Consider the following 26,635-nt stretch of genomic DNA (forward strand, 5'->3'; position numbering starts at 1 on the left):
CCCTATAATTTAGCTGGGCTATTGTGAAGAAGAGGAAGAAACAGAGTTAGAAAGTTCTCAGACCAAGGAATTTTCTTAAACTACTGTCTGCTCAGAAATTCCTCTGTAAATTGAACCAAGAATGCTGCAATTAGAGTAGTATTGATACCTAACCTAATTAGTTTTAGTTTTACTTAAAACCTCATCTTCCTCTGAATGGAACTACGTAGAAACATCTTCTACCTTTTCCAGAGAAAATTAGTATTTCATGACTGTGGGTTTTTTTCTTATTTCAGTATGCATTGCCACTCCAGTTGGTGAATAACCAGACTATGACTCAGTGGATGGAGATCTTCCGTACTATCATTGATAGAAACGTACCTCCAGTAAGTTTAGTTTTCTGAAGGCTCTGATACTTCTGTGTTGGCATTTGAGGAACAGTCAGTGTGAAGATGTTCCTTTTTTAAGATGTCATCTATTTAAGATTCTTATCCTTGGAATAAGTGGTGTTTCTGACAGAAAGCAGGGAGATCATGTAAGCTGTCAGACTTTCATTGTCTGAGGTAGTGACACCATGTAAACTCCAGTCTCGGATATTTTGGAAGTTTCTAAATATTTTAGCCGGTTTCTCTCAAACAACAATCAAAAGCTTTTTATAAACCCATCATCTGTCTCTGTTCCTCTTTTTCTTTCATCCAGCCATCATTTCTTGAAGAACAACATAAAAATAGTAATTAAATTCTTGTTTGTGTATGTACAACATGAACTGGCATTTCCTAAGTTTTTTAGAAATTTATTTCACAACCTTAAAATTCTTTGAATAGCTTTTGCATTAGTATGTGGTTAGGCTGTATATATTTGGAGGAGTTAGTATCATGCTTAATTTTTAAGCCAGAGTGCATGCCACTGTGTAGTATTCAAGTATATGTGAGAGTTTCCATTTTTTAAATACGCATAATTTTGAAAATTAAAGTACAGGCATTGTAAAGGTATTACATACATACAGTTATATTGAGTAATTAGGATATTTTAAAGTTCCTGAATATTATATAACTGTTAACAGAACCAAAACTTTAGTCGATGCTGTGCATTTATGTTAGTTTAGTCAGCAAGGAATGTTTAAAGCATCATTTCTCACAGCTAATTTAAAATAAATTTAATATAATAAATTTAAAATAATACAGCTAATTTAAAATAAATGTGTTTATTTATAGGAGACTTTGCAAATTGATGAAGATGATAGGCCGGAGCTGGTGTGGTGGAAGTGCAAGAAGTGGGCATTGCATATCGTAGCTCGTCTTTTTGAACGGTAACAAACTAACAAACTGATTAAAAACCAAATTTGGGTTACAAATCTGTAAGGTCACTTGAGGCATAATTAGACAAGACAGTTTAATTGATTTAACAGCTCATGGTCACTGAAGAGATGTTCCTGCTGCTGTCCTCTGTGTTGCACTGTCACAGCCACTGGTCTGAGCTCTCATTGAAATGATTTGACTCTCTTAAGATGGCAAGAAACTAGCCCACAGAAAAGCACATTTGTAAAAAACTTTTTTTTTTTTTTTACTACATTGAGCTACAAGTGCTTTCTTCTCAAACATAAAGGCAGGGAAAGATTTGAAAAGAAATCTGTAAACATGGAAGTTACGGAGCTTATGACAAAAAGGTGGCTATATTTACTTGGTTATAGTATTGTACCCTATGATAATATAAGAAAAGAAAAGGGAAGTGGGGCATTATATGGGAAATAATGGCTTAAATGTAACCTGTGGGAGAGGATTCCTTCGGGATGGAAGACTACTCAGGGTCCTTTGTGTTTTAGAAAGTACTGTGTTTTCCTGACACGGTAGACTTCTCACAATGTAAATATCTGTGTCCTCTTCTTTTTAAAGGTATGGAAGTCCTGGAAATGTAACTAAAGAGTACTTTGAATTCTCAGACTTTTTTTTAAAAACCTATGCTGTGGGCATACAACAGGCAAGTACAGTTCATTTGTTTCTGAATTAGATGTTTTTGTCTGAACAAATGTTACTACTTTTCAACAGTGTGCTCGTATCAAAGTTAATTCATTAATGAATGACATCAGTCAGGTTTTCCTTTTAGTGATTGAGAAGTTCTTTAGGACTCAGTGCCATAAAACTGAGTAACACAAATTTTCAGCAATTCAAAAAACCCTGGAGGAAAATTCTCAGAAAAGGCAAGTGTTGATAAAATGGTATTATCATCATGTCTAAACATTCTACATACAGGTGAGAGAAAAAACTGTTGATGCAGAGGCCTCACATCATAGAAGGGTGTATTTTCAGGCCAGTCTTTAGTAAGTGCTTTTGCTTCAAACAGCTTAGGCATAGTAATCCAATGATACTGTTTTATTTCAGGAAGATACAAGCAGATTAGAAGGTTGGTGGAGAACAACAATAAGATATAATTGGAAAGCATATTTTATGAAAATCGGCATAAATTCACAGTTTGGAAGGAAATTATTTTTGTTGAGGAATGCTGATTATTTGTGATTAACATGGTGTTGTGGAGACAGTTCAGTTCTGATAAAGTGGCTCAGAAGAGAGGCAATTCCTGTCAGTTTTCTGTGTTTTTCTGCCAGCTCAACTGTGGCCCCCTGGGAACATGGGCTTCCAGGCTTCCAGCGTTTCCCTGGTTTAGTGGAATGGCTGTAGCAGTTGGGTGCCTGAAAGCCCTCAGAGTGCTGGCTCCAAAGCTTGGAGGTTTTTGGCACAGCTCCTTCAATTTCTCATTCAGCCTGCTATATACTAGATGACTAGGAGTGGTAGTTCCCAGGCTTTTGTCTCAGCTAAAGCTCTTGAGTGTTCAGGCTTTTGGGTTACATATTCCAAACAGGCTTCTAAGAATCCGGAAGAATGCAGTACGCTCTCCTGCTCATGATTCTGGGCTCTTGATTTCCTTTGGCCTGTAAACCTTGAAAAACACCTGGGAATGCTGTTTTTCAAGTGACAAGTGTTTGGATAATGCATATTTCCAGAATATGTGGCTCTTCAGCATGCTGGCAGTTGAAATATCCCTGACATGGCATCTGCAGGCTTCTTTCCAGTCTTTGATGCAGGGTGTCAAGCTGTTGTGACTTCAAGTCAAAGTTAAACTAGATTTCAAAATACCAGGATTGTCTGCGAAACAAAATTACTTTTCTCCATCCAGTTTGGTAACAGAATAGTTTATCCATCACATATTAATTCTGTGTAAATATGTAAATATTAAGAATTAAGGAGAAAAATGGTTGTGATAAGACTGTAAGTATTAAATGAAAAGGAAAACAGTTTATTCTAAACTCCTTGCAATGTTGAACTCCTGAGTGAAAAAACAGATTCCCATGGGCAGTTTGTCTGTTAAGAGATTAGGCTATGTAGCAGAGGGAGCAGTTTATCTTTCAAGATACATGGACTGGACAATCTGCGCATTTCTTCTATTTCTGGCTCTTAAATGCTGGTTTGTCGTGTTTCCTTGCAGAGTTAGTAAGAATTTTATTGTGACTATTTCGTTACTAAACCTTCATTATTTATTCATCAGTTATTAAGTGCTGACATCGTGCTAGAGTCTATATGAGATATAGACAATTCTTGCCCAAGGAGAGTATCATATAAAAGATATACATATACAGTATTCCTAAGGAAGGTCTTACATTCAAAATAAGATTTATTATAATGTTCTGAAGAATTATGAAGCAGAATTGTCCTTCTGAAAATATATGACTATATTTTGTTATGCATTGCCATTGGTTTTTATCGTTATTCATGTACATGCCAATTCTTTACACTTATTAACACTATATAGTTCATCTGCCATTAGTGCAGATTAGTGGCTCTATACTGTAGGTTTTTCTTAGTAGAGCAAGCCTTTATATTAAGGAAGATTTGTGTGATGGCATGCTAGGTGATACTATCTGATGGATGCAACAGGAAATTGAAGTTAAGGGTTTTGCATTTCTTCTGAATCACAGATTTAGGTGCTAACCTATTTTTCTTTTCTAGTTTAGTATTTCTATTCTTATCACTGTTCTTCCAAAGTAATTTCTTTAGGGGCCTGTCCTTAAAAAAATGAACACAGACACCACTAACAGATTTAGAAGCCAACCAATTTGAAAATCTCACTGTGACTTTTCCTTATCTATTCTAAATTTTGCTGAGGCCTGTGTTAACTGTGAGCCTGTGAATATTGAAGTATATCTTTGGTTTACATTCACAAGTGATCACATGGTGGAGCTAGTTGTAAAGTAGACATGTACATAAATGCTTGCAGCATTATATCCTTAATATTTAAATGGTTTCTGAATTTTGGATGAAAGGCATTACAGTGATTACTGACACTAGAACCTCTGCTGTCAAACTATTTAATCTGTCCATGTATATTCACTGACGAAGTGCACTGCATGTCTATGCATGAGAGAGAATTTCAGTCTTCATTTAAAAATATAATTTTGTCATTTCTTTAGGTTCTCTTAAGAATCTTAGACCAATACAGGCAAAAAGACTATGTTGCACCACGTGTTCTTCAGCAAACATTAAATTATTTGAACCAAGGCGTTATTCACTCTGTAACATGGAAGCAAATGAAGCCACACATACAGGTCAGTGCATAAAACCCAGTCATAAACACTGCATGTCATCAGAGTCATTAAAAAAACCTCACAAAACCCCACCAGTTTTGCAGTTTTAAAGATTTCACAAATATTTCATGCCACAATCAATCAGGGAAAAAGATAGCATTTCTACATGAATGTGGTGGGTTTTTTCAATATTATGACTACCTTTTATTGCACATATTGTTAACTCAATTAAAGATTATGTTCCGTAAGTCCTTTATTATTATTTTTGAAGTCTGCCACACAGTCATGGTGTTCTGGCTTTTATTAGTTGCTAGTATTCAGAATTGTGTATAGATTTGGAAATTCATAATTGATTGTAGTATAAAAATAGGGGGCAAAGAGAACATGAACTATGAGGGACAGAACTCTCTTCTAAGGACATGTTTTAGAAGTGAACTAAGAACAAATGAAAAATTATTTTCATGCTTTTATTTTTTCATATCGTAAGCTCCCCTGTTGGTAGTTAATTCCATGACTGTTAAGAGGAAGGACTCTGAATCCATTCTCGTGTTAAATATTGCACTGATGAGATCCTTCTGCAGAACGCAATATTCTGCTGTTTATAGACTATGTCCTGAAGTTTGAAGTATTTTTTGTGTGTGATACTGTATTATTCTAAAGACAGATTATATAGTTACTGCTGTCTGGGACTTGGAAAAGGAAAGTATGTAGATTGTATGTTTGTATCTGTTAGCCAAAATAAAAGAGGACTGATTAAAATAATCTTACTCTTCAGAACAGTAGGTTTAGTAAATTAGTGCATAGTAGAGGGAAGCTGTACTGGAATTTGATTTTATGTGTACTTATATGTATTTGACTTCTCTAACATTAGAGTATAACAGAGGAAGTGATATTCTCTCTGATGTGCTACAAAGATGAGGATGAAGAGCTCTGGCAAGAGGATCCTTATGAATATATCCGCATGAAATTTGGTAAATGTTTGTGTTTAGCATTTATTTTTTGTTTTCATCATAACTGTACACTAGTCCCAATTAACAGCATGGCCACAATAATGTCTCTCTCTTCAGCAGTGTCCTATACAATACGAAGAAGAAAATTTGTTTCTTAAATCTCACTAATCTGTAGTTAAAAAAAGAAGGCAGATCAAGTGAGTTTTGGCTATTTGGCTGGTAGCTTTAAACTAAATTATTCTCTTAACATTTTTCTTTCTACTTCACATGTGCTCAGTGCAGCCCAAATAGGCTGTCTTGCTTGCTTTTTAATGCCATTTTCAGAATTCTGAACTGCAGATGTGCCAGCTGTCTGAAAGTTCTTGCAGCTCTCACTTTGACCAGAAGAGGCCTGACTTGCTCTTTCCCTACTGAAAATTGTTAAATGTCTTCAGCATTTTTTTTGGCAATTATTATTGCTAAATTGTAAGATTATTAAATATATGTATTATTTCAAAAGACGCAGTACAAAATCTTGGCATATCACACAGGACCATATTATGAATAACTGCTTTTATTAAAAGAGTCATGTAATTGAAAAAGAGAGGGCTACTTTCAAAATACAGTGATTTTAGTTGGAAAAATCCTGTAAGACAGGCACCACAGAGATATTTACCATTTGGGAATTTTTAATGAGTTGATTTAGGATTAACATATTTGAAAACAGGATTTAAATGCTCATGGAAGAATTAAAAAAAACTTGGAGAGTTGTTATGCAGAACACCTATCATGATACAGTGTTGATCACTGGGGTACAATACGTTGCTGATTTTTGGTATATGAATACAGTTCTTTCTGTGTAAGTAGTGAATCCCCTTATTATATGTAGCTGAGACAGTTAAATAACGATTTAAATTATATTGTGGAAGGTTAAAAAAAAAGCATGAAAGTAGGTTAAATTGAAATTTAGTGAGCCCCATTTGGGTTTGGAACAAGAATTCCAGTAGTCTGGTAGTATTTCTTAATCATGTTTTATCTTCAAGTTCTCAAGTTAGTGTGTAAGTTTGACCACATTTTAAAGTTTCCTTTTTAGATGTTTTTATTTAATTCAATTTGTGTAGCAATGTTTGGATTAGAACATGTTTGGCGGCATAGATTTTTTTCCTGATACAAATTATATTTTCAATGTGATTAAAGGAGATTTACTTGTAAAGAATGAACGTAAAAAGCTTCAACTTTCAACAGATTTAAAACTACCCCAGATCCAAGTAGTTTTTACATACAAAAAGTTTCCAATGAGGTTTTAATAAAATCAAGCAAAAAATGTGTACATATGGTATACAGATGGTACTGGAATGTATTGTTGTTCTTCCTATAGTGGTTTTAATGAAAATAAAGCCAAGATTATTCATCCCTTAAATATATGGTCTCAAAAGAATTAATGAATAAATAATGCATTCCTAATAAAGGGAATGATGAGTGGTCAGTAAATTTGGAAGGCAAGAAGTAAATGCTTTTATAAACTATGTGACATAAGCTTGGGTCTGACTCTTCAAGCATGACGTGAAAACTGTGTCAATAGTTTTGAAGTAACACATTCACCCTGATTTTGTTATATCCCACAAACAAGATGGTTTATAAAAATGTTATTATTATGTCATTCAGATGAGGAAATTTTTTTTTTGCCTTTTTTTTTTTAAAATTTGTTAGATGTGTTTGAGGATTATGCATCCACCACAACAGCAGCACAGAATCTCCTTTATACTGCTGCAAAGAAGAGAAAAGAGGTATGGAACTAGTGGTATTTAATTATTTGAAGTTTCCTTAATAATGTCATTTTCTCTTAAAACTGAAGACGCTACAGGAAGCTAGTCTTGAAAAATCTACTTGCTAATACATAGCCAAATGCTTTCCTGACTGAGTGCCGTCAATTTGGGGAGAATTAAAATATGTGTGTATGCATAAATAAATAAATAGGTGGCTTAATCTTGCAGCTTTAAAATGAACCTGTCAGATATGAACTGAGTTGAAATAGATGTACTGGTATTTTCCCATGTTTGCAGTCCCACACTGTAGCAGGGGAAAGAGTGAACCTGATCCTTATTAATTTTCACTGATGCTATGTAAAATTCACAGAATTACAGAATCGTCTAGGTTGGAAAAGACCTAGAAGATCATCCAGTCCAACCATTAACCCAACATTAACAGTTCCCAACTACACCATATCCCCCAGCGCTATGTCAACCTGACTCTTAAACACCTCCTGGCATGGGGACTCCACCACCTCCCTGGGCAGCCCATTCCAACACCTAACAACCCCTTCTGGAAAGAAATGCTTCCTAAACCTACCCTGGCACAACTTGAGGCCATTCCCTCTTGTCCTATCACTTGTTACTTGGTTAAAGAGACTCATCCCCAGCTCTCTTCAACCTCCTTTCAGGTAGCTGTAGAGGGAGATGAGATCTCCCCTCAGCCTCCTCTTCTCCAGACTAAACACCCCCAGCTCCCTCAGCCATTCTTCGTACGACCTGTGCTCCAGACCCTGCACCAGCTTCGTTGCCCTTCTCTGGACACGCTCGAGTCATTCAATGTCCTTTTTGTAGTGAGGGGCCCAAAACTGAACACAGGAATCGAGGGGCGGCCTCACCAGTGCCGAGTACAGGGGCAAGATCCCTTCCCTGTCCCTGCTGGCCACATTAATCCTGATATAAGCCCGGATGCCATTGTCCTTCTTGGCCACCTGAGCACACCACTGGCTCATATTCAGCCGGCTGTCAATCGGCACCCCCAGGTCCCTCTCTGACTGGCAGCTCTCCAGCCACTCCTCCCCAAGCCTGTAGCGCTGCTGGGGGTTGTTGTGGCCCAGGTGCAGCCCCCGGCATTTGGCCTTATTCTGTTGACGACAGGGAAATTACCAAGAATGAAACCAATTTCGTACAGCTACTCTTTAAATGAGGACATAACTTTTCTGTAGATCTTTCTATACTTACAGTGGTTCGTGCAAACGTACCCAGCCAAGCCCTGGAAAGCATATATCAGTTTGCTAAAATTGCAAACTCTTTTCTGGGTACCATTTTAACAAACAGTAAATATGGATCTCCATTTCCAGATAGATTTACAGAGAAGTGCATAGTCTTTATGTCGGGTGGAGTAGCTTCTGACCTTTCTACTTCTTTATTATCAAAACAGTCCTTGCCCACTGACCTTCTAATTTTCATAATTTATACTGAGGCTGTCAAAATGTCGTAATATCTGATAAGCACATGATGGGTGTAGAAATGACATTAAACATCTTGGTTTTGCCAAGAAACTTTTCTAAGTCTAGTCAACTTTTGAAGTTATTGCCAGAATCAATAGATTAAAATAAGTTTATGAGGTTTTAGTCCAACATGTTCTTGAATATGTATATCTTCATATATATGTGTACACACACATATGTATTTATACGTGTGAGACAAACCATGGAAGTTAAGGGAAAAACATGGGTGAAGTACTGTTTGAGCCACTTGCCTTTTCATCACCTTTTTTGGTTTGCCTCAAAATAACAAAAATACCTTATACTATTGAGAAATTTCAAGGAGATTAATTTAATTTTGATAAGTTTGGCTGAAAAGTTAGAAAAGGAACCTTCTAAATTTTAACCATGGAAAGATGCTACACATAGTACCTCACAGTTGCTTTGGGCAAGATAAAATTTCTACTTTAAAATGTCATTATTTTTTTAACTTAAATGATACTGTTAAAATAATTTGACTAAAGGAGATTGTGTGTTTTCTGTCTTGCATAGGTATTACCAAAAATGATGGCATATTGCTACCAGATTCTGACAGAGCCAAACATTGATCCAAGGAAGAAAGATGGAGCTTTGCATGTTATAGGATCCCTAGCAGATATTTTACTGAAGGTAAGTGGGTAAGGAAGTGAAAAACGTTTGTAATTCTTATTATCAACTGGCATTTCCAATAAAAAAGTCTTAGCTTTTAAAGTATGGCTAGCCCTTAGCCATAAAGTCCAGAGAGATTGCACTGTGCAGTAAGAATCTGAGGGTTTGTTTCTTTAAAAATATTAACATTCTTTCCTAGTTTTTATAATCCCATTTTATAAGCAGATTTTTCTTCTCAAGTTTCTTCAAAGCTCTGTTTGTTTGCTACAGAAGAGTCCCTTGGTCCTCTCCTGCTTTACTAGTAAAATGGAAGGGTGTTAAAAAAGCAAACATCAGTAACATTGCCTATGATTTTTTAGCAAACCCCTCAACAGTCTGCGCTATTGTGGGCTGCTTCTGGTTCCAGAAAAATGTTTACTTAACATGTTGCAGGAATGTTTTGTCTAGCTTTCCAGCTTTCTTACCCTACAATATGTGGCTTTAAGTCTTACTTCATCAGCCAGTTGGGAGTTTTGAAAATAACTTTTAAAAACACAGTTTCTATCCTTCCTCCATTTTTTTATAGACAGTATCTTCAGAATTTTGTGTATTTGTGTGGAATTTGAATACACATTTAATCCATACTGTTGCTCTCTAACATGATATTGATTGCAGTTTTCCATATGCTTTCATAGACAGCAGAGTCCAAAGTATGCCCTCTCGCCATGTCAAAAGTAACCGCCAAAAAGTTACCACTTTTAGCATGAGAATGGCAGCCTTGTGCTGGAGGCTTCCTTTTAAAAGTAATTTATTTTATGTGAGTTGTCTGTGCAGGATTTGTCTACATGTTACAAGCAACATCTTACCAACATTTGCCATCTATTTTTTACCAATGTATCAATGCATGATCTGATCTGAAATGCTGAAAAGTCAGTAACTTTTGCAGAATTTTTGTGGATTACAAAATGGGATTTGCCAAGGTTGGAATAATGAAGGATAATTTTCATTGAATATCCTTCTCCAGCCAAGGAGATTTCTGTCACAAAGGAATTACTTAATTCTTTAATAAACATGAAAAAAGATGTCAGATACTGTTGTACTGTGTAAAATAATTAGTTTTGATGCTTATAGTAACAGCAGGTAATTTGAAACTCAGATCTTTTTCATACTAAGCTTATGTTTAACTTCAGGTATGCATGTACTCCTTTGTAGGAAGAATGGAGGTACTAGGTTATTGATCCTAATTACTTTTAAAGAAAAATCAGCTGGAATCAATTGCCTTACGGAAAATGAAAATTCCAGTTTACAGTACTGTAATGAGTAACGCAGAATTGAATATTATATGTACAGTTCTTTCACTTACCTGGCTTTGACCTTGCTATGCTTATGAGTTTTGTTCAGTTCAAGGTAAGAGATCCAGATCTCTTCATGAGAGAATACTTTTATTACCTAGACAAAACATTGTATGTCCCATGGTTCATAGTTTACATGGATTACTGCCTAGAATGAAGTATGTAAAATAAATGGTCTCCAAAATCAAGATGTGTTTACACCAACAGAAGAGTGTCTTCAAGGATCAAATGGAGCTGATGTTACAGAATCATGTGTTTCCATTGTTCATGTCTAACCTGGGGTACCTCAGAGCTAGAGTAAGTTCACCATTTATATATCAATTTTGGTATTTTTCATGATTCTTTCCTCTGCAGTTTGACTTAATTCTGAATGTTAATGAAAGAAATAAAACAAATACATAGTAAAATTTCAAGTAACAACCTTCTACAGTAATTTTTCAGCATTTTGATTTAAAAATGATTTGTCAGTTCAATTCATTGATGTAAAGTCTATGTCATATTATTGTTTACCTCATCAATCAGACTTGAGAATTTGAACAGTGGTTGTGGCCCTTTTGTGACCATTTTTCATTAGCAGATCTCAATAACTAGAGTGGTTGGATGGCCGTGAAGTATAAGTAGGATGTCCACACAGTAGACAATGTCAATTTGAGTGTAGTTTGAAGAAAATTCCTGAGTTTCCATGTCAGTCATAAACAGTTAATTTTCTTTAATTTCTGTTCTGATTTTTCCCTCCAGAAGGACCAAAACTATGAATGCCAATTATATGCATACTGAATTTATTGGAATTTGGGAGAGGAAAGTAAAGAAGTGCTTGAGTGCAAAAATTGTGTTACATTTACTGTATGCATGCACCATAATTAAGAAAAAAAAAAAAGGCAATACATGCAAACAGAGTTCACATTGGTTTTGAATCAGTTAAAAAGTGCTAAAAATTGCAGTAGTCTCTAGCTTGCATTTCTTTTTGTCATGCAGTCCTGTTGGGTACTTCATTCATTCAGCGCTTTGAAATTTCACAATGAGCTAAACTTGAGGAATGCAGTAGAGTTGGCAAAGAAGAGCCTGATTGATGATAAGGAAATGCCTGTCAAAGTAGAAGCAGCCATAGCTCTTCAGACGTTAATAAGCAACCAAGAGCAAGGTATACTACAGTGATTCATCAGTTGTATACACTGATTTTATTTTATTTTTTTAGAGATGAGGAGGTTGGTGCAGATTTATCTAGAGATTTCTGTTATTTAAAGACATAGATTTCAGAACATTTCATCATGTTTAGACAGTTTCCCTTGCTCATGAGTTACTGTATACATCCCAGAATTCTGACTTCAAATTTTTACAGCAAGTCTCTGCACAAAAGAAGTTAGAATCAACATATTTGTTTTAATAAAGTAAATAGCACCTGTCTTTGTTTTTCTTCAGTGAAATGAGAGAGTGTGTATGTTTAAGAATTAATGCTGCCTGGATACGAGGGCATGTATTCCCCAAAACAGTGGATTTTTGTTGTAGATGGCATTTCGGTATTGAATGTGGTAAATGTACCATTTATTTTGTTAGTCTGCTAGTTATGGTCTGTAAAACCGCCTTAGGTAGGGTTTTTTAATTTTTTTTATAGTGAATTAAACTTATTTTGTTCAAGACAGTTACTTAGTAGTTTTGAACTACTGTATATTTGTGTTTATGGATAGTTGATTTCACCTAGTTTCCATTGTTTTTTAGCCAAGGAATATGTGAAGCCTTATGTAAGGCCAGTTATGCAAGAGCTCTTGCACATTGTTAGAGAGACGGAAAATGATGATCTTACTAATGTAATCCAGAAGATGATCTGCGAGTACAGTCAGGAAGTAGCTACTATCGCTGTTGACATGACTCAACACCTGGTAAGAAACAACAGTCCAGTCAGAGGCACATGCTAATTTGGTAAACTAATGAACTTGTTTGAATTGCGCACTGTTTAAAGTAATCTTTATAAAGGTGCACCTATGGTATTCACATTATTTCTTCTTCTGTATGAAGTGTCTTTAAAATCTATAGGTTTTTCAAGAGACTGAATTTTGTCACTGGTTTTAATGAGCCAAGCTCTAACTATTTAACATTTCAAGTGATTTAACATAGCCAGACTTCTCAAAAAAAGCAGAGTTTTTAATTTTCTGTATTCCCCTTTCAAAAGTAAGGAGCATATTTTTCAACACTGACAGCTCTTACAGATAAGGCATTGCTGCTGTTACATTAGGTGTCTTGGTTTTGCATGACAAATTAGAAATCTGAGTGCTCTTGAATATCAAGTTGATTGGTTTTTTTAATAGGCTGAAATATTTGGTAAAGTACTTCAGAGTGAGGAATATGAGGAAGTAGAGGACAAAACAGTTATGGCCATGGGCATCTTGCACACAATTGACACGATCCTGACAGTTGTGGAAGATCACAAGGAGGTGAGATTTTCTTTTATATGTCTTTTCTCCTGCAGTTCCCTCATGCCTTCCATTCATGTCAACAAGCACTTCTATGCATATTGCATAACTTGAGCTGACATGAATGTGTAATTACTATAGCAAGATGGTGAGTTAGTACCAAGTGATCTCTGACAAATTTGAATTTAAAGCCCAGTTTACTTTTGTGATTTCTTAATTGTTTAGCTCTCAAATCTGAGAGGAATTTATATCCTAAGGGTGAAATCCTTAGCCCTTATTCTGGGATAATTGTATTACAGTAGTTTTAAGATCAGCTGGCATAAAAGTGCTTTGTCTTAGATTGTTTTGCTTCCTTGACTTACAGTGAGAATGTTTCATTGTGAGTGTGAAATATTTTTGTGAAGCTTATAATTTTAAAAATACAATATTTAAAATACTAATTTTTTTCTTGTAAGACCATTGGGTTCCTTCAATTTTTAAACCATCTTCCATTCCTTTACAAGAACCCCTTGCATCTTTTGAAAGCTAAAATGAAAACTGGAAGCTAAGTTGAGCATCAGGAATGATAGTCTGAAGTGGTTCTTCAGGTTTTAGCCTAGGAAAACCTTTGGGGTTGGGTTATTTTTGGTATAAATTTAGCAGCTTGTTTTTCTGTTCTGTGAAGCACAAACTAAAATATTGTGCAGAGCGCTCTTCATCTCAGGATCTTAAATCATTTTAGAAGTTGTATAAATGATATAGAAATGATATGTGAAACTGAAAACTCCTTAGAAATTAATTTCTTTTTCACTGTTAAGTATGGAGAGAGTTTAGGGGATATAACTTTTGAGTCAAGTGTCTGAAGGTAAGTGGATGAATCTGTGGTCACATTTAATTCCTTTGCTAGAACAAACCCAGAAAGCTTGGCATTCTGCAAGATTATGTCTGTAATGAATGACCTGTAATAATAACATGAAATGTCTGTGTTTGCTGGTTTTAATTAGACTTATAATGTGGCCATATAGTTCTCCTTGTAATTTAATTTAATTTCTAAATATAGTCTCTCTGTCCGGCATGGCAGGGCTGAGTCCTGACTTCAACACAGTTGTATGCTTCCAATTTCTGCATGTGTTTCTCTTGCTGAGCCTACCCTAGCATGCTTTCCATGGACCTCAGGCAAAAACATCTCTTCCTTTCTTCCTTTTAACCCATTCTACTTCGAAGTTTTTGGACAGAGACTTTATCTCAAATGCTTTGAGTACATTGTCACTTTATATCCAGACAGGACAACAGATACAGCTTTTGACAGGATCTGTAGAATAATCATAAAATAAGTTTTTTTTTTAAATAATAAAAATCCTGTAAGTGACAAGTTTTAAAGCAATACCGTTTATTGAAAATTTGAGTGCTTACATCAGTGAGACCTTATTTCATAATATTGTGATCTTTAGTGCATCACTTAAAAAGTGATAAAAGCCTTTTTGCTTTGAAGGACTTCTCAAACTGAATTAGTCAAATACATTGATGAAATTACTGTATTTCTGAGTTTTTAAATAAATTGCTTTATGTTTTTGTTTCAGATAACTCAACAGCTTGAGAGCATTTGTTTACAGATTATTGGCCTCGTTTTGCAGAAACATGTTATAGGTAGGTTTTAGAGATAATTTTTAGAAAAACATTACATATTTTTACATAGCAAATTCATTAATTAATTACTGCAGACAATACTGTCTTCTTGAACAGAACTTAATCTTTTTTGTGTGTGCTTCTTTAAAGAAAAAATACGTTAATTATCAGTGATGATTTGTTTCTCCTGATCTCCTCTTATACACCAGTCACACTGGTTATTGTGTTTTGGAGGTCAGACTCAAAAGCAGAAGATACAGTTCTGATTTTAGTTCTAGCTAGCTATGTTAAAGGGTGGCGTTTGCAACTAGATCAGGATTTTATGGACATGGTCTGCAAATTAAATTACTGCTTTATCAGTACACTGCACTAAAGAGCTACAGAGTTTTATGCTAAGGCCTTTAAGAAAAAACAAAGGTTGAGAGGAAAAAAATATTTCAATATATCATTTAGAAGCAAGGTCTTTGATGTGCTGGTAATATATTTTTCTGGTGTGTATTTATAATGAAAAACTATGCATATTATTGTAACTATAGCCAGCATAAGGCCCATCTAAAATAATCCTTTCCAATTTGTATTATTTTTCTGTGTATTGATTTAGTTACTCATTGCTGTCTTATTATGTGACTCGGGTCTTGGTTTCAGATTTCAAGGTATTTGCAAGCTAAAATTACTTTTTAAAGCACCCTATGTCCAATTGTTTCTTCTTTTCAGAGTTTTATGAAGAAATTCTTTCCTTGGCCTACAGCTTGACATGCCAGATGATTTCACCTCAAATGTGGCAGCTTTTAGGTGTTCTGTATGAGGTTTTCCAGCAGGATTGCTTTGAGTACTTTGCAGGTATGATCACTTCTATTCTATTGATGCTTTCACTGTTTGGAAATTCACCTCTTAAACCTGCTTTAATAAGGGTTGCTTCCATTTAATGTCTTGGTTTAAAATGATCATGTGTTTGAGTCATGCCCTGACTGTCTGTTTAGTGTGGGAGTATAACAGGAGTGTATTTAAGTAGGAGAAGCATGTTTAAATCTGTCAGTATGATCAGTTATTGTAGGAGGTCAAAGAAAGCTGAAATAGACTAAGTTAATGTGAAACTACAAATTAATTAATTAAAATGTAACCCTATTCTGTTTTCTCTTCTGGAGCTGCACCCTGTATGGTGCACTTCATGAGCAATTCTGGTAGAGTTTTGCTGAGTTCGAACTTCCAGCCATATCCCAAGAATCTAAATTCCATTATAGGAATACAGCCTCACAGGTTAGCACTTGCATGGATTACTTTGTAATTTTCTCTTTTGCTCTCCCTGTTCTGCAGATATGATGCCTCTCTTACATAATTACGTGACCATTGACACAGATACTTTGCTGTCTAACCCAAAGCATTTAGAAATCATTTATGCTATGTGTAAAAAGGTAAGGTTTCTGATTCTTATTGTTGCAGTTATCACTGGTAGTCAGCAGTCAGATTAGTGGAGTGACCTGAACATGCCAGGTGGTGGCCAGTCATTTCAGAACGAAATGAAATTTGGTCTCAACTCAGTTCCAAGTACACATAACACATTCACACTTTTTAAGTGACATGCTTTTTAAAAAATTACATGCACAAATCTGTGTGGGAGAAAGTTGCTGTTCTTCTTGACTCTCTTCTACAAACAGCTATTTTGGTAAGTAGAGGAATTAATGAAGCCTGATTTCCTTGGGTTGTGTATCTTGCGATTAGCTTCTTTAGTTGTCAGCTAAGGTGCAAACTCATTTGAAGTTCTGCCTGCATTCATATTCTCTTCTATGCTGATTCTCTCACATATAAGAAACTATGAGATCACGCTGCAGCCTTTCTCTGATTTTGGGAATTATAGAGTGTTAGGCATCTTGCTTATTTTTAAGAAAGTTATAGAAATTAAATGTGTTTTAGAATTCTGCTGCTTTGTCAGGTTTGATTGGTACTGACCATAGAATTGAAAAGTACTGAGAAGCAGCAGTCAGTTTCACATGTATGTGCATATACCTATGGTGATTGCATGCATCTTGTTTTTAATCAGAAACTAGCCTAGAGATAGAACTTCACTTTGTCAGGCTGTTAGTCTGCCAGTGTCTATTAGAATTGAAGTAAAAAACCAGAAACAGAATGTGCAAAACATCAATGATTCTTGTAAGTAACATTTCCTTTAAAAAAGGGAAAGCAATGACATAAAAAGAATACTAACATTCATAAAGAACTATAGTAATTTCTTCTAAATTTTTTAATTAATCTTTGGCCAATTATCCTTGTTTACGTCCTGTAGAGATGATTTTTTATGATTCTTCATTCCTCACAAAATATAGAATGAATACATATGTATATGTCACGTAGAGGTTTTTTGATGTGTGCAGGTACAGGAGCATTTGCTTTCAAAGTTGTCGGTAATTAATACTAATAAACTAAAATGTCATTCTGGTTATTAGGTATTAACAGGAGATGCAGGAGAAGATGCAGAGTGCCATGCAGCCAAACTCCTAGAAGTAATTGTTCTTCAATGCAAAGGACGGGGCATTGACCAGGTGATATATATTGAACAGGTTTTCTCTTTTACTGGTTTCCAATGATATGTATATGATTCCTGAGAAAAGCCATTGGAATTAGAGAATTTGAGGGAAATTTAAAGTGTAGGAACGGAGATAAATACAGAAAGAAGTAAATGAGCTCAGGACAGTTTGTAAGGTTGTGGGATTTGTCTTTTGGGGTTTTTTTTGAGATTAGAGATTAGTGAGCATAATTAAAAAATTAATATAGACTGAACGATAAGGATATAGTATGATGTACAGGATTGTCTTTTTTTGCTTTCTCTTAATAGAATTTCCCTTTTGATGGAAAATACACATTATTAAAACTATTGTGGCTGAGAAGTTAACTATACATACCCAACAGCTGAAGTTGTTTCTCCAAGCAATATGAACTTGGTCCATCTTGATATTTTGAATTATTCAGTGTATAGGGAAATGAAAAATTTTTAGTGTGGCTAGATCATTTTTGCTGGGAAAAACATAATCACAATTTTGCAGAGTTTCTTTGAACACACTGTTAGATAGTAGTCTTTTTACTATTAAGGGCTAAATTCTGGTCTTGTGTTTTACATAACACTCCAGCCTAAATTACTTTAACATATCATATTTGATATTGCCACAGTGCAATCCATGGACTTAAGTGATAAATTTTCAGTTAATTTCACTGAAACCAATATAACTTTACTAATGTAAATCTGAAGCCATTGAAGATAAAAGTGTTCCCTAAAAGATTTTATTTTTAAAAGAAATTTGGAAGGGATTAAAATTAATTGTATGCATTTGCATTGAAATAACTATGTGATGGAAGGCTTAACTGAGCTCCACAACTCTGTGAATTAAAATGGTTGCGCACTGAACTGAAATTCATAAACTAAAATGTTCGTAATGCTTCCCAAATTATTATAAAGCATAAACCTGCCCACTGAAATATATATAGATGTTTACTTCATTGTGTAGAAATTTGTGGACACTTGCTTTTATTTGAGTAAACTCATTCATTTCAAACTTTTATAAGGAATTTAACATCACTTTACATTTATTAGGAAAAACTTATTTTCTTTTTCTTGCAGATTTAGGTAATTTCATTTTTAATGCCTGTTAGTTTTGAAATTGTTGAATATTTTTATTCAAAGATGAGAATGTCTTTGAGTTCATTTCTAAACCTTTTATATACATGCTAGAACAAATTCCACCAAATGGCCCCAAATATTATCCTCTGTGCTGAGAATAACATTGGCAATTTTTAGCTCAGAGAATAGCTGTTTTGGGAAGATTTATAAGCATGTAATTGGAGGCTTAAGATACTTTTATACTAGGAAGTGAATGGAATGTGTTCCTAGGTTATACTTGGACTTCAGTTAACTCTGGAGATCAATTCTGATAAAAGTAGTTTAAACTTTTGTATAAACTGGCAACATATATAATGCCTGTTGTTTTTTTTTTATTTCCTTCTCCTTTATATGCTTAGTGTATTCCACTCTTTGTGGAGGCTGTTCTGGAGCGGTTAACTAGAGGAGTTAAAACAAGTGAGCTTCGTACCATGTGTCTTCAGGTTGCCATAGCTGCACTCTACTACAATCCTGACCTGCTTCTGCACACCTTAGAGAACATCAGATTTCCACAAAATCCTGAGCCCATCACTGCACAGTTCATAAACCAGTGGATGAATGACACAGACTGTTTTCTTGGGCAAGTATTATGTTTTTTTTCTTTTTAAAAAAGTTCGTGGGTTTGATTTTTTTTGTTCATTTCTGTTTGTATCCCTAGTCATGGGGATGAAAGAGTTCTCATTCTTTAGTTAGTATAAATAACAGTAATTCACACCAGGTCTAATTGCTGTGATATCAGTAAAGTTTGAGCTCTATGCTGAATTTTCTGTGTTGTGAGGATGCAAGGGTACAATACATATCATATTTCAGAATTCTTTTTTAAGTTCTTTAATCACAAACTCTGCTTCTCCAAGAGATGATCCAGCATGCGTTGAGGTAATATTCAGAGCTGACCAGCAGGATTTCAGAAAGATGTTAAATTTTTTTTCTGAAATACTGTATACGTATTTTCTGTCCTATATTTTATAAAGTATTTTTAACTGCCCCATTTAATGTTAAATAACATTATTCTGTCCAATGAATCCCACACTCTGATTTTAATCCCTGCGAATTGTTCATGATCAACTTGCATATTTATCATTATGCCACTGATGTACTACTGACTGTTTAATGTACTACTGAACATAAACTTCATTCTGACGTCCCTTGAACATGTGTGTACACTGCACTAGCATGCACTTGGACAGGAGCTGAACATTCATAAAGTAAATGAAGGTGGACAGAGCCTGTCATCGCCTAGCTAAGCATGTGCTTGATGTTGGGCGGATGTGAAGTCCCGTGCTTGACAGCTAGTGCTTGCCTCTCATCTGAGATGTGGTGTCTGGCTGTGAGATTCAAATCCACTTAAGGGCGAAGCACACAGTCAGATTTAGTTAACAGCTACCTATTACTTTCCTGCTATGAGTTACGTTTTGTCATTGGAGGCTGGCATCTGACTGCAGGTGTATGGATAGGCTTAGAATGTAAGACTCTTCTCTGTGCATAGTCTATGCCAACAAACTAAGGGACCCATGTCAGTATGTTAGGAGTCTTGCCATGAATGAGCATGAGCTGAGACAGGCAACTCCTGACCCGGAGGTGCATACCTTATCCACCCAGGTTGTCATTCTTTTCCTACCTGTTTCTTATTGGTGCAGTCTTGTCTTTCCACTTCTAAACAAGTCTCTAGGGGACTTCTTACAAGGTGGTTTCTCACTCCCCAGTTATCCAAATAGCTTTTCTCCATACCAATTCTTACTTGAGTTACTCTCTGAACAGAATTTTATGCCTTCTTGGTATAGCTGATTTAGTGTCCGTCTTGAATTTAGAGCTGTGTAATGCATTATAGCACTACCTTTTTCATAACTCTAGTAGAATAGTGACTCCCAATCAATCAATAACCAACTGGTATATGCAGGTTTTGCTCTCAGCATGTCATTTGTAGTATTTTTAAAACATACCATATGTACACAGTAAAAATAGTTTTCTTCCCTTCTCTGGCCTAAGTACACAGTTTAGTGGGATGAGGAGGAAAGTGCAGTAGTTTGTAGAATTGCAGCATAGACTGCCTTGTTTCAGATCTGGACATTAATTCTGTCTGTTTTACTAGAATGAAAATCACTTAGAGATACAAAAGAAATTGCCTGCTTTGGTATATACAGGTTTTATGCAGATTCCCCATTCGTGTCTGTATTTGAAGGTGTTACCATAGCAGTCTCTCCTTGAATTAAAAAAAAAAAAAAGTATTAAATTAAACTGATAAAAAGTGGGGGGAAAAAATCTCTTATTCATTATAACAAAATGGACAGTTCATATTATCCCAAGCATTCTGACTTCTACTACCTGCTGTGTATATGAAATGTCTGCAGTGCATCCTGTATCTTAACATAATAGAAACACATCAATTAGAGGGGTTACTTGAGTTGGTGTCAAAGAAGGCATAAAAGACCCAGTGTTCCTCATTTCTTTTGGAGGGCCAATGGCTGAAAAATGGTGCCTTTTTAGTCTACCCCTCCCACACCTTGTGGTAATATTATTGTTACTTACTAAATTATTTTTGTATCTACCAACTCTAGAAAGGAGCAAGGTGTTTTAGAATTATTTATTTTTTTATGGCTGAAGCAAAGTTCTCGAGATTCAGCTTTTTGTGCTGTCATTTTTTCTACTGCAGATCAAATGCTGAATGCATACAGAGACAGTAGGAAAGAAGATATTCCCTGAAGGTGGTAAACTTGTCATTACTTTTTTAAAAGAAATCAAAAATGAAAGAGATTTATAGCCTTAAACAGTTTATCATGGAGCATTCAGTGAGAAACTAGTCAGGTTCAGAGGGGAGAAAAGCTGCAGATCTAACTAGGCTCCAGCCTCAAGTACTCCTGTGAGCTACAGCTTAACTTTCAGTTCTTTGGTGTTGCTTTTTGAAAAGCATCAGCTACTGCAACTACTGTTCAAATGAATTATTCTTCAGAGCTGAGACAAAAGTTGACAAAGCCTATGAAAATGAAACACAGAGATCATGATGCTAGATTCTGCTCAGACTGTGCACTTGAATGGCAGCTGAAGATTAAAATGTGTCTCTCTTGATCTGTTACTACCAGCAGTGAAGTAAGTATCTGTAATATCGCTTAAATCCCTTCAGTGCTCACTCCTCAGTATGTGGCTTCTGGGTGTAGGGCTTTTGCTATAGTACTACTTTGTCAGGGACTGTGTTGTGATCTAAGGGACTTCATCCCTTTCCCTCAGGACAGCACTGCCTCTGGAAGACCATTTGTTTTGTAAGGCTAGTAAGGCTCATCATCTGAACAGCAGCCACATAGTTAGACGCCTAACTGAACAGGAAGAGACAGAAATGCAAACAAAATGTGGCTTTCTTGAAAGCCTTCCTTGTGTCCATCTCTGCAGACCTCATGTCTTCATTAGTAAAGGCGGCAGTGGGCACCCTGATTTGTACAGTCCTTTTTTTCTCACCAGCCATCATTCACTGCAGCTTTGGTTTACAGTTAGATTGCTTTCCAGCAAGTGGCAGTTTTAGGCTTTAATTCAAATTGGTTGTAAGACTCACAGATCCTAGAGAAATTGGAGATCAAAGCAGATCCACATCCAGGTGTGAAGGACCAGGTGAATCTTACTGTTTCTTTGTCAGCCAGGCAGGAAATCTGTGACTTTCTGGTAAAATTGACTCTTGAAGATGCTTTGTCCACATAAATCTCATACCCCTGTGTCATTCTTCTGTTCCTGTGAAGTTTTAATAGCCATAGGTCCTGCTCTGCCAGCAGTAGGGTTGTGCGTGTCTGCATGCTCTCAGGCTGGAGTCAATGGTGTTTGCCAAAAGAATGCAGTATTTCTTGAGCAGCACTTGTGAATGCATGAGATGGAATCCATGGGAATAATACATCTTGAAGGGGAAAAGCAGTTACAGTAAGATAAGTAAGTGTGCTTCCAGTTATTAAAAGTATGGAATCTATTTAAAACTGATTAGAAATTTTGAATATTAAAAATGATCCAGGTAAGGTAAGCTCAGAGCTCATTGTAAGACTATGCATAAATCCAATATGTCATTGTGGATATTATATAGCTGTGGATGTGTGCCCATAATGCCCATTATTTTGTATTTATTTACTTCTAAATGTTTTCTACAATAACTTCAATCTGAAAAGCTGTTTGTAGAAACATTTGTTCCTTACCACTTTCCACCTTTTCCCTGACAGCTGAAATTTGAGTGAGACTTCTGCATGACTTATGCTTACTCTCATACTAAAAATCTAAATTGCTTTAAAAAACCCTTCAGTAAGTAATTTTATTTTTTTAGAGCTGAATAAGGGATTTATTTGCTAGGAGTTTAAATAGTTAGAAATCCTAGATTTCTCAGATTTGTATATAAAAATCCCAGTCTTATATATGAAAATGGGGTTGGTTCCAACTTTGCAGCTAGAAGGAAATGGCTAATTATTTGCAGTTTGTCGAGGAACTGGATTGATGTAATCGAAAGCAACTTGATCCTCACATAAAGGAGCACAGCAGACCAGTAAAGGCTTAGTGATTTCCCTTTGAAATACTTTCAGCTTGGTTTAAAATTCAAAAGATTCTTAGATCTTTTTGTCCTGTATTGGAAGGAAGTGTATTAGCAAGAAAAGGTTCTGCAGATTTTGGAGACCACACGCAGCTTGTTAAAAACAGACTTGCCTAGGAGCTGTGCATTGCACTACCATGTGTTGCATGTTTAGCACTCCAGGCTTGATATACCGTTGAGGGAGCAAGCAGAGTCCGTGATTGTTAGGGAGGACTCTTGTGTGCTGCTGTGCAAATAAGGATGGACCTCAAACGCAAAACACTAAGGAGAATCATATCCAGGCTCCCTCATGCAGACAGAAGGGTGCTGAAATAATGACCCTCTTGATAGCAAAGCAATGGTCCTGAAACCATTCTTTGCCATTATGAAAAGATGTAAATGATGTAAAACTCTGTTTTGCTTATTCAGTCCTGAGGGTACTTGATACAGTTGAGGTGTAGCAGAATGCTGAACCTCAGGCAAGGCTGATGCTTGTCCTGGTGTTTGTCTCTGACAGGTACAAGAAACAAGTCTCCTTCTGGCTTAGGTTCACTAAAGATGGCTTGATGCCTGGATTTCTGCTGTCCTGCTGGGTGTTCTAAAAACATGCATATTCTGAAGATGTGTTCATTCTTACAACTTTTCTGTTTAGAAGCTTGAAAATGGAGCATGACAAATATGCTGTATTTTTTGGCCATTTGCTGCTTCCAAATGATGACTTCCTTTTAAGCAGCAGTGCTTGGTTCTTGCACTTTCATTTGCTGTCCAGAAAAGATAATTTAGTATGAAGCTAAGCCACTAATTACTAAGATTTTTTTACATTTTACTGTGTTGCATTTTGCAATTGGCATTGTGTAACGGTAGCTTTTTCAAACGTGTTATAAAAAGTAGTGCCAAGTGTCATTAACTACTCTGGCGCATGTACACTCACAGTGCTTCATTATACATTTGGGGCTTGAAGAAAATTCATGGCTCCCCAGTGTCAAGATGCAGGATAGAAATCTTGTGCATAGATTACAGAGCTTTGGTCAAACTTGGATGAAGGTGCTGGCAGAGAGAGGAGGTAGAGAGTTCTTTCCTTTTGTACTTGCAGTAAGGACCACTCTCCCAAAAAAGCTATGCTTCATTCATACGTAGCATCTTTAGCTTGGATTTTGGTTTTCACAGTGTTGGCATGAGAGCAAATGGCAATGACCTTGTTTTTAACATAGATAAACTGACAGGAGTAAGAGGCACAGTTATTTTTTCGTGAAAGCAGACCCTGTTTTGTTGACTCAGTTTCCTTGGTTGATTTGTATGCCCTCTTTTGTGCCCCATTCCTTCTGAAAAGAAAGTATTGCCGTTAGCAGTGATGGAAGGATGCTCTTTGCCTGCTTGCATTTCGGTACATTTTTCAACACATGTAATGGAGCAGCCAAACCCATTATGACAAAGTGTGCCATTTGATATGCCGGTTGACTTTGTTTTTCTTGGAAGGTCTTCTGTGATCATAATGTTACGCATGTTCGCATAGAATTTATTGTTGTTGTCAACTACTCTCAGAATGGAATCACTTCACTAAGCCCTAAAAGGACTAACAACGTGGGAGGTGTCATGAAATCTCTCTAAATGCCCAGCCTTGTTTAAGCTCATGTAAAGTTCAGAAAGCTGTAATACATGATCTCTTGTATTCCTTAAAGAGTATTACAGATCAGTAGCATGTTACATAGGATCTTTGGTAATGAAACTGTAAGCACTTTTAAAATTATATTTCTATAGCAACTTTTGAAGTGGTTGATTGAGTTGGCTGTTCCCCTGTAAGCTTTATTGCAGTCTGTGGTGCAAATCTTCCTAGTTTCTTCTGTCTCAACATGTTCCTCTTCATTCCAAAGTAAAACTGATTCAGTAACAGAAGTATCTACTGAGAGTCTGGAGGACAGCCATTTTCTGCCAGCTCTGGAGATTTGCTTGGTTTCTGTAGGTCTTGCTGAAGTTTTTTGCTGGAACTACTTGTCTTGTAGAAAATTTGCACAGAAGCTGTCAGCATCAAATTGAATAGTTCAAATAAAACAAGCTTCCCTCAAGCCATTAATAGCAAAATACCATAATGTTAGAGAAGAGTTAAATACTATTGGTGTTTCCAGTAAAGGAGAACCAAAGAGTATCTGCAGAGGCAGTTAGGAGTTTTTTCCCTGTCTTGTTTGAAAATAACTTCTATTTCTGGAAGTGAAAATCAATTTTTATTTTTAAGAGCATAGGCTCTTACCTAGTTTCCTGGCTATGGTCATATAAATATATTTCTGCTACTAATTTCATGATTTTATTTCCCTACAGTTATCTTGTTTGTTTGTTTTATTGGAGGTCTACTCATTTGCTAGTTCCCTGTTTGAGTGTACAGCCGGTTATTCTTGATATGATGGAATTATTTCCCTGCTTTCACTGGAGTCACGTGTCAGAAATTGTATTTATAATGCAGCCATTCTGATAGACTCTTAATAAACATATTTAAATACAGCTAGCCCTGTGGCACACTATAAATGCACCCTGCAATTCAGTGAATTCCTGCTTGCATTACTCTTCAATAATAGTCTTTTTGCTAATTTCAATCCCTGCAATGGTACTGCTGTCGAAGCCAAGGCAAATTAATTTTCCATCCTATTTAATGATGATAATCTGTATCAAATGCTTTATTAAAGACAAGATATTCTACATAATTATTAAACAGTATTTATTTAGCATTGCAAACTGTGCACTGGGTAATCAGAAACAGTTGTTTCAGGAATTTGACCAGTGCTTGAAAGGTATTTAATTGTTACTGGACAAGTACTTTCCAGGGGGAACTTGCATTCCGAGCTAAGGAAATCATGTGTTTAGGAGCTTCAAACATAGACTTTGAGCATAGTCTCTCTGACATTGTCTTCTGCCATGTTAAACACTAGGACTTTAATGCTCCCTACATATCCTTACAGTGAAAGTCTGGTTTTGTCTAACAAGTGTGTGTTGTTTCAGGCTCCATGACAGAAAGATGTGTATAATAGGACTGAGCATCCTAATGGAATTGCAGAACCGACCGCCTGCAGTGGATGCTGTGGCTGCTCAGATTGTCCCTTCAATCCTCCTCCTCTTTCTGGGCTTAAAACAAGTTTGCGCTTCACGAGAACTCACAGAACATGAGGATCATGCTAAAGATGAAAAACACGTTGCAGAAGATAATGGTAAAATCTCCCCTTTTCACATTGTGGATTTTGTCTGGATTTAATTTAAAGGGGGTAAGAAATTGCAGTTCATTTTTAAGACTCATTAGTCTGCTGAAAACAGCTCAGCTTACTGGGTGCTTGAAAGATCATCTTAGGAATTGATTTTTCCTCCCAAAATATAATCAAAACATTTCAATATATAACAGCTAACACTTTGTGAAAGGGTAGCATTGGTTTAAGAGTTACAATAAAACTTGCAAGTCTGCTCTTCTGGGTTGTGAATGTGCTCTGTCTTCTCGCGTAGGCAGCAGGAGTTTGCCAGGACTGCACTGGTTATATTCTTGATTCCTGGAAAGAAGCTGTTCCTAGTACTCAGCTATTTGAAAGACCTGTTTGGTTGAACTTTGAAGGAAATCCTAGCAAGTTTTCTTTGTCCAAATGGAAAGTGATTTGCAAAGTCGGGTTTGAGACATCTGAGGTTCCTGGAGTAGACAGACCTCTTACTGCTGTGTCTGCCAGAAGGAAAAAACCATCAAAGAATACCTTGTGGAGGGAATTGCAGGGAGTGAAT

General features: G+C 36.0%; 1 protein-coding gene across 4 annotated transcripts in view; it reads left to right on the forward strand.

Moving 5' to 3' along the window:
* The window catches only part of IPO8 (importin 8), a 50,813-nt gene that overhangs the window by 15,239 nt on the left and 8,939 nt on the right, over positions 1-26,635 (forward strand). For 3 of the 4 annotated variants that reach the window (XM_074902088.1, XM_074902091.1, XM_074902090.1), the window contains 17 exons: positions 276-365; positions 1,194-1,288; positions 1,872-1,956; positions 4,442-4,576; positions 5,427-5,526; positions 7,195-7,271; positions 9,272-9,388; positions 10,906-10,995; positions 11,674-11,839; positions 12,415-12,575; positions 13,002-13,127; positions 14,666-14,732; positions 15,426-15,551; positions 16,026-16,123; positions 17,153-17,248; positions 18,720-18,940; positions 25,877-26,082. In XM_074902088.1, the coding sequence (XP_074758189.1) occupies positions 276-365; positions 1,194-1,288; positions 1,872-1,956; positions 4,442-4,576; positions 5,427-5,526; positions 7,195-7,271; positions 9,272-9,388; positions 10,906-10,995; positions 11,674-11,839; positions 12,415-12,575; positions 13,002-13,127; positions 14,666-14,732; positions 15,426-15,551; positions 16,026-16,123; positions 17,153-17,248; positions 18,720-18,940; positions 25,877-26,082 (2,056 nt within the window). Of the gene's footprint in view, positions 1-275; positions 366-1,193; positions 1,289-1,871; positions 1,957-4,441; positions 4,577-5,426; positions 5,527-7,194; positions 7,272-9,271; positions 9,389-10,905; positions 10,996-11,673; positions 11,840-12,414; positions 12,576-13,001; positions 13,128-14,665; positions 14,733-15,425; positions 15,552-16,025; positions 16,124-17,152; positions 17,249-18,719; positions 18,941-25,876; positions 26,137-26,635 lie in introns of all 4 variants that reach the window. The other variant, XM_074902092.1, reaches the window with a different exon arrangement.

Source organism: Athene noctua, chromosome 3 (assembly GCF_965140245.1).
Source record: "Athene noctua chromosome 3, bAthNoc1.hap1.1, whole genome shotgun sequence".
NCBI lineage: Eukaryota > Metazoa > Chordata > Aves > Strigiformes > Strigidae > Athene > Athene noctua.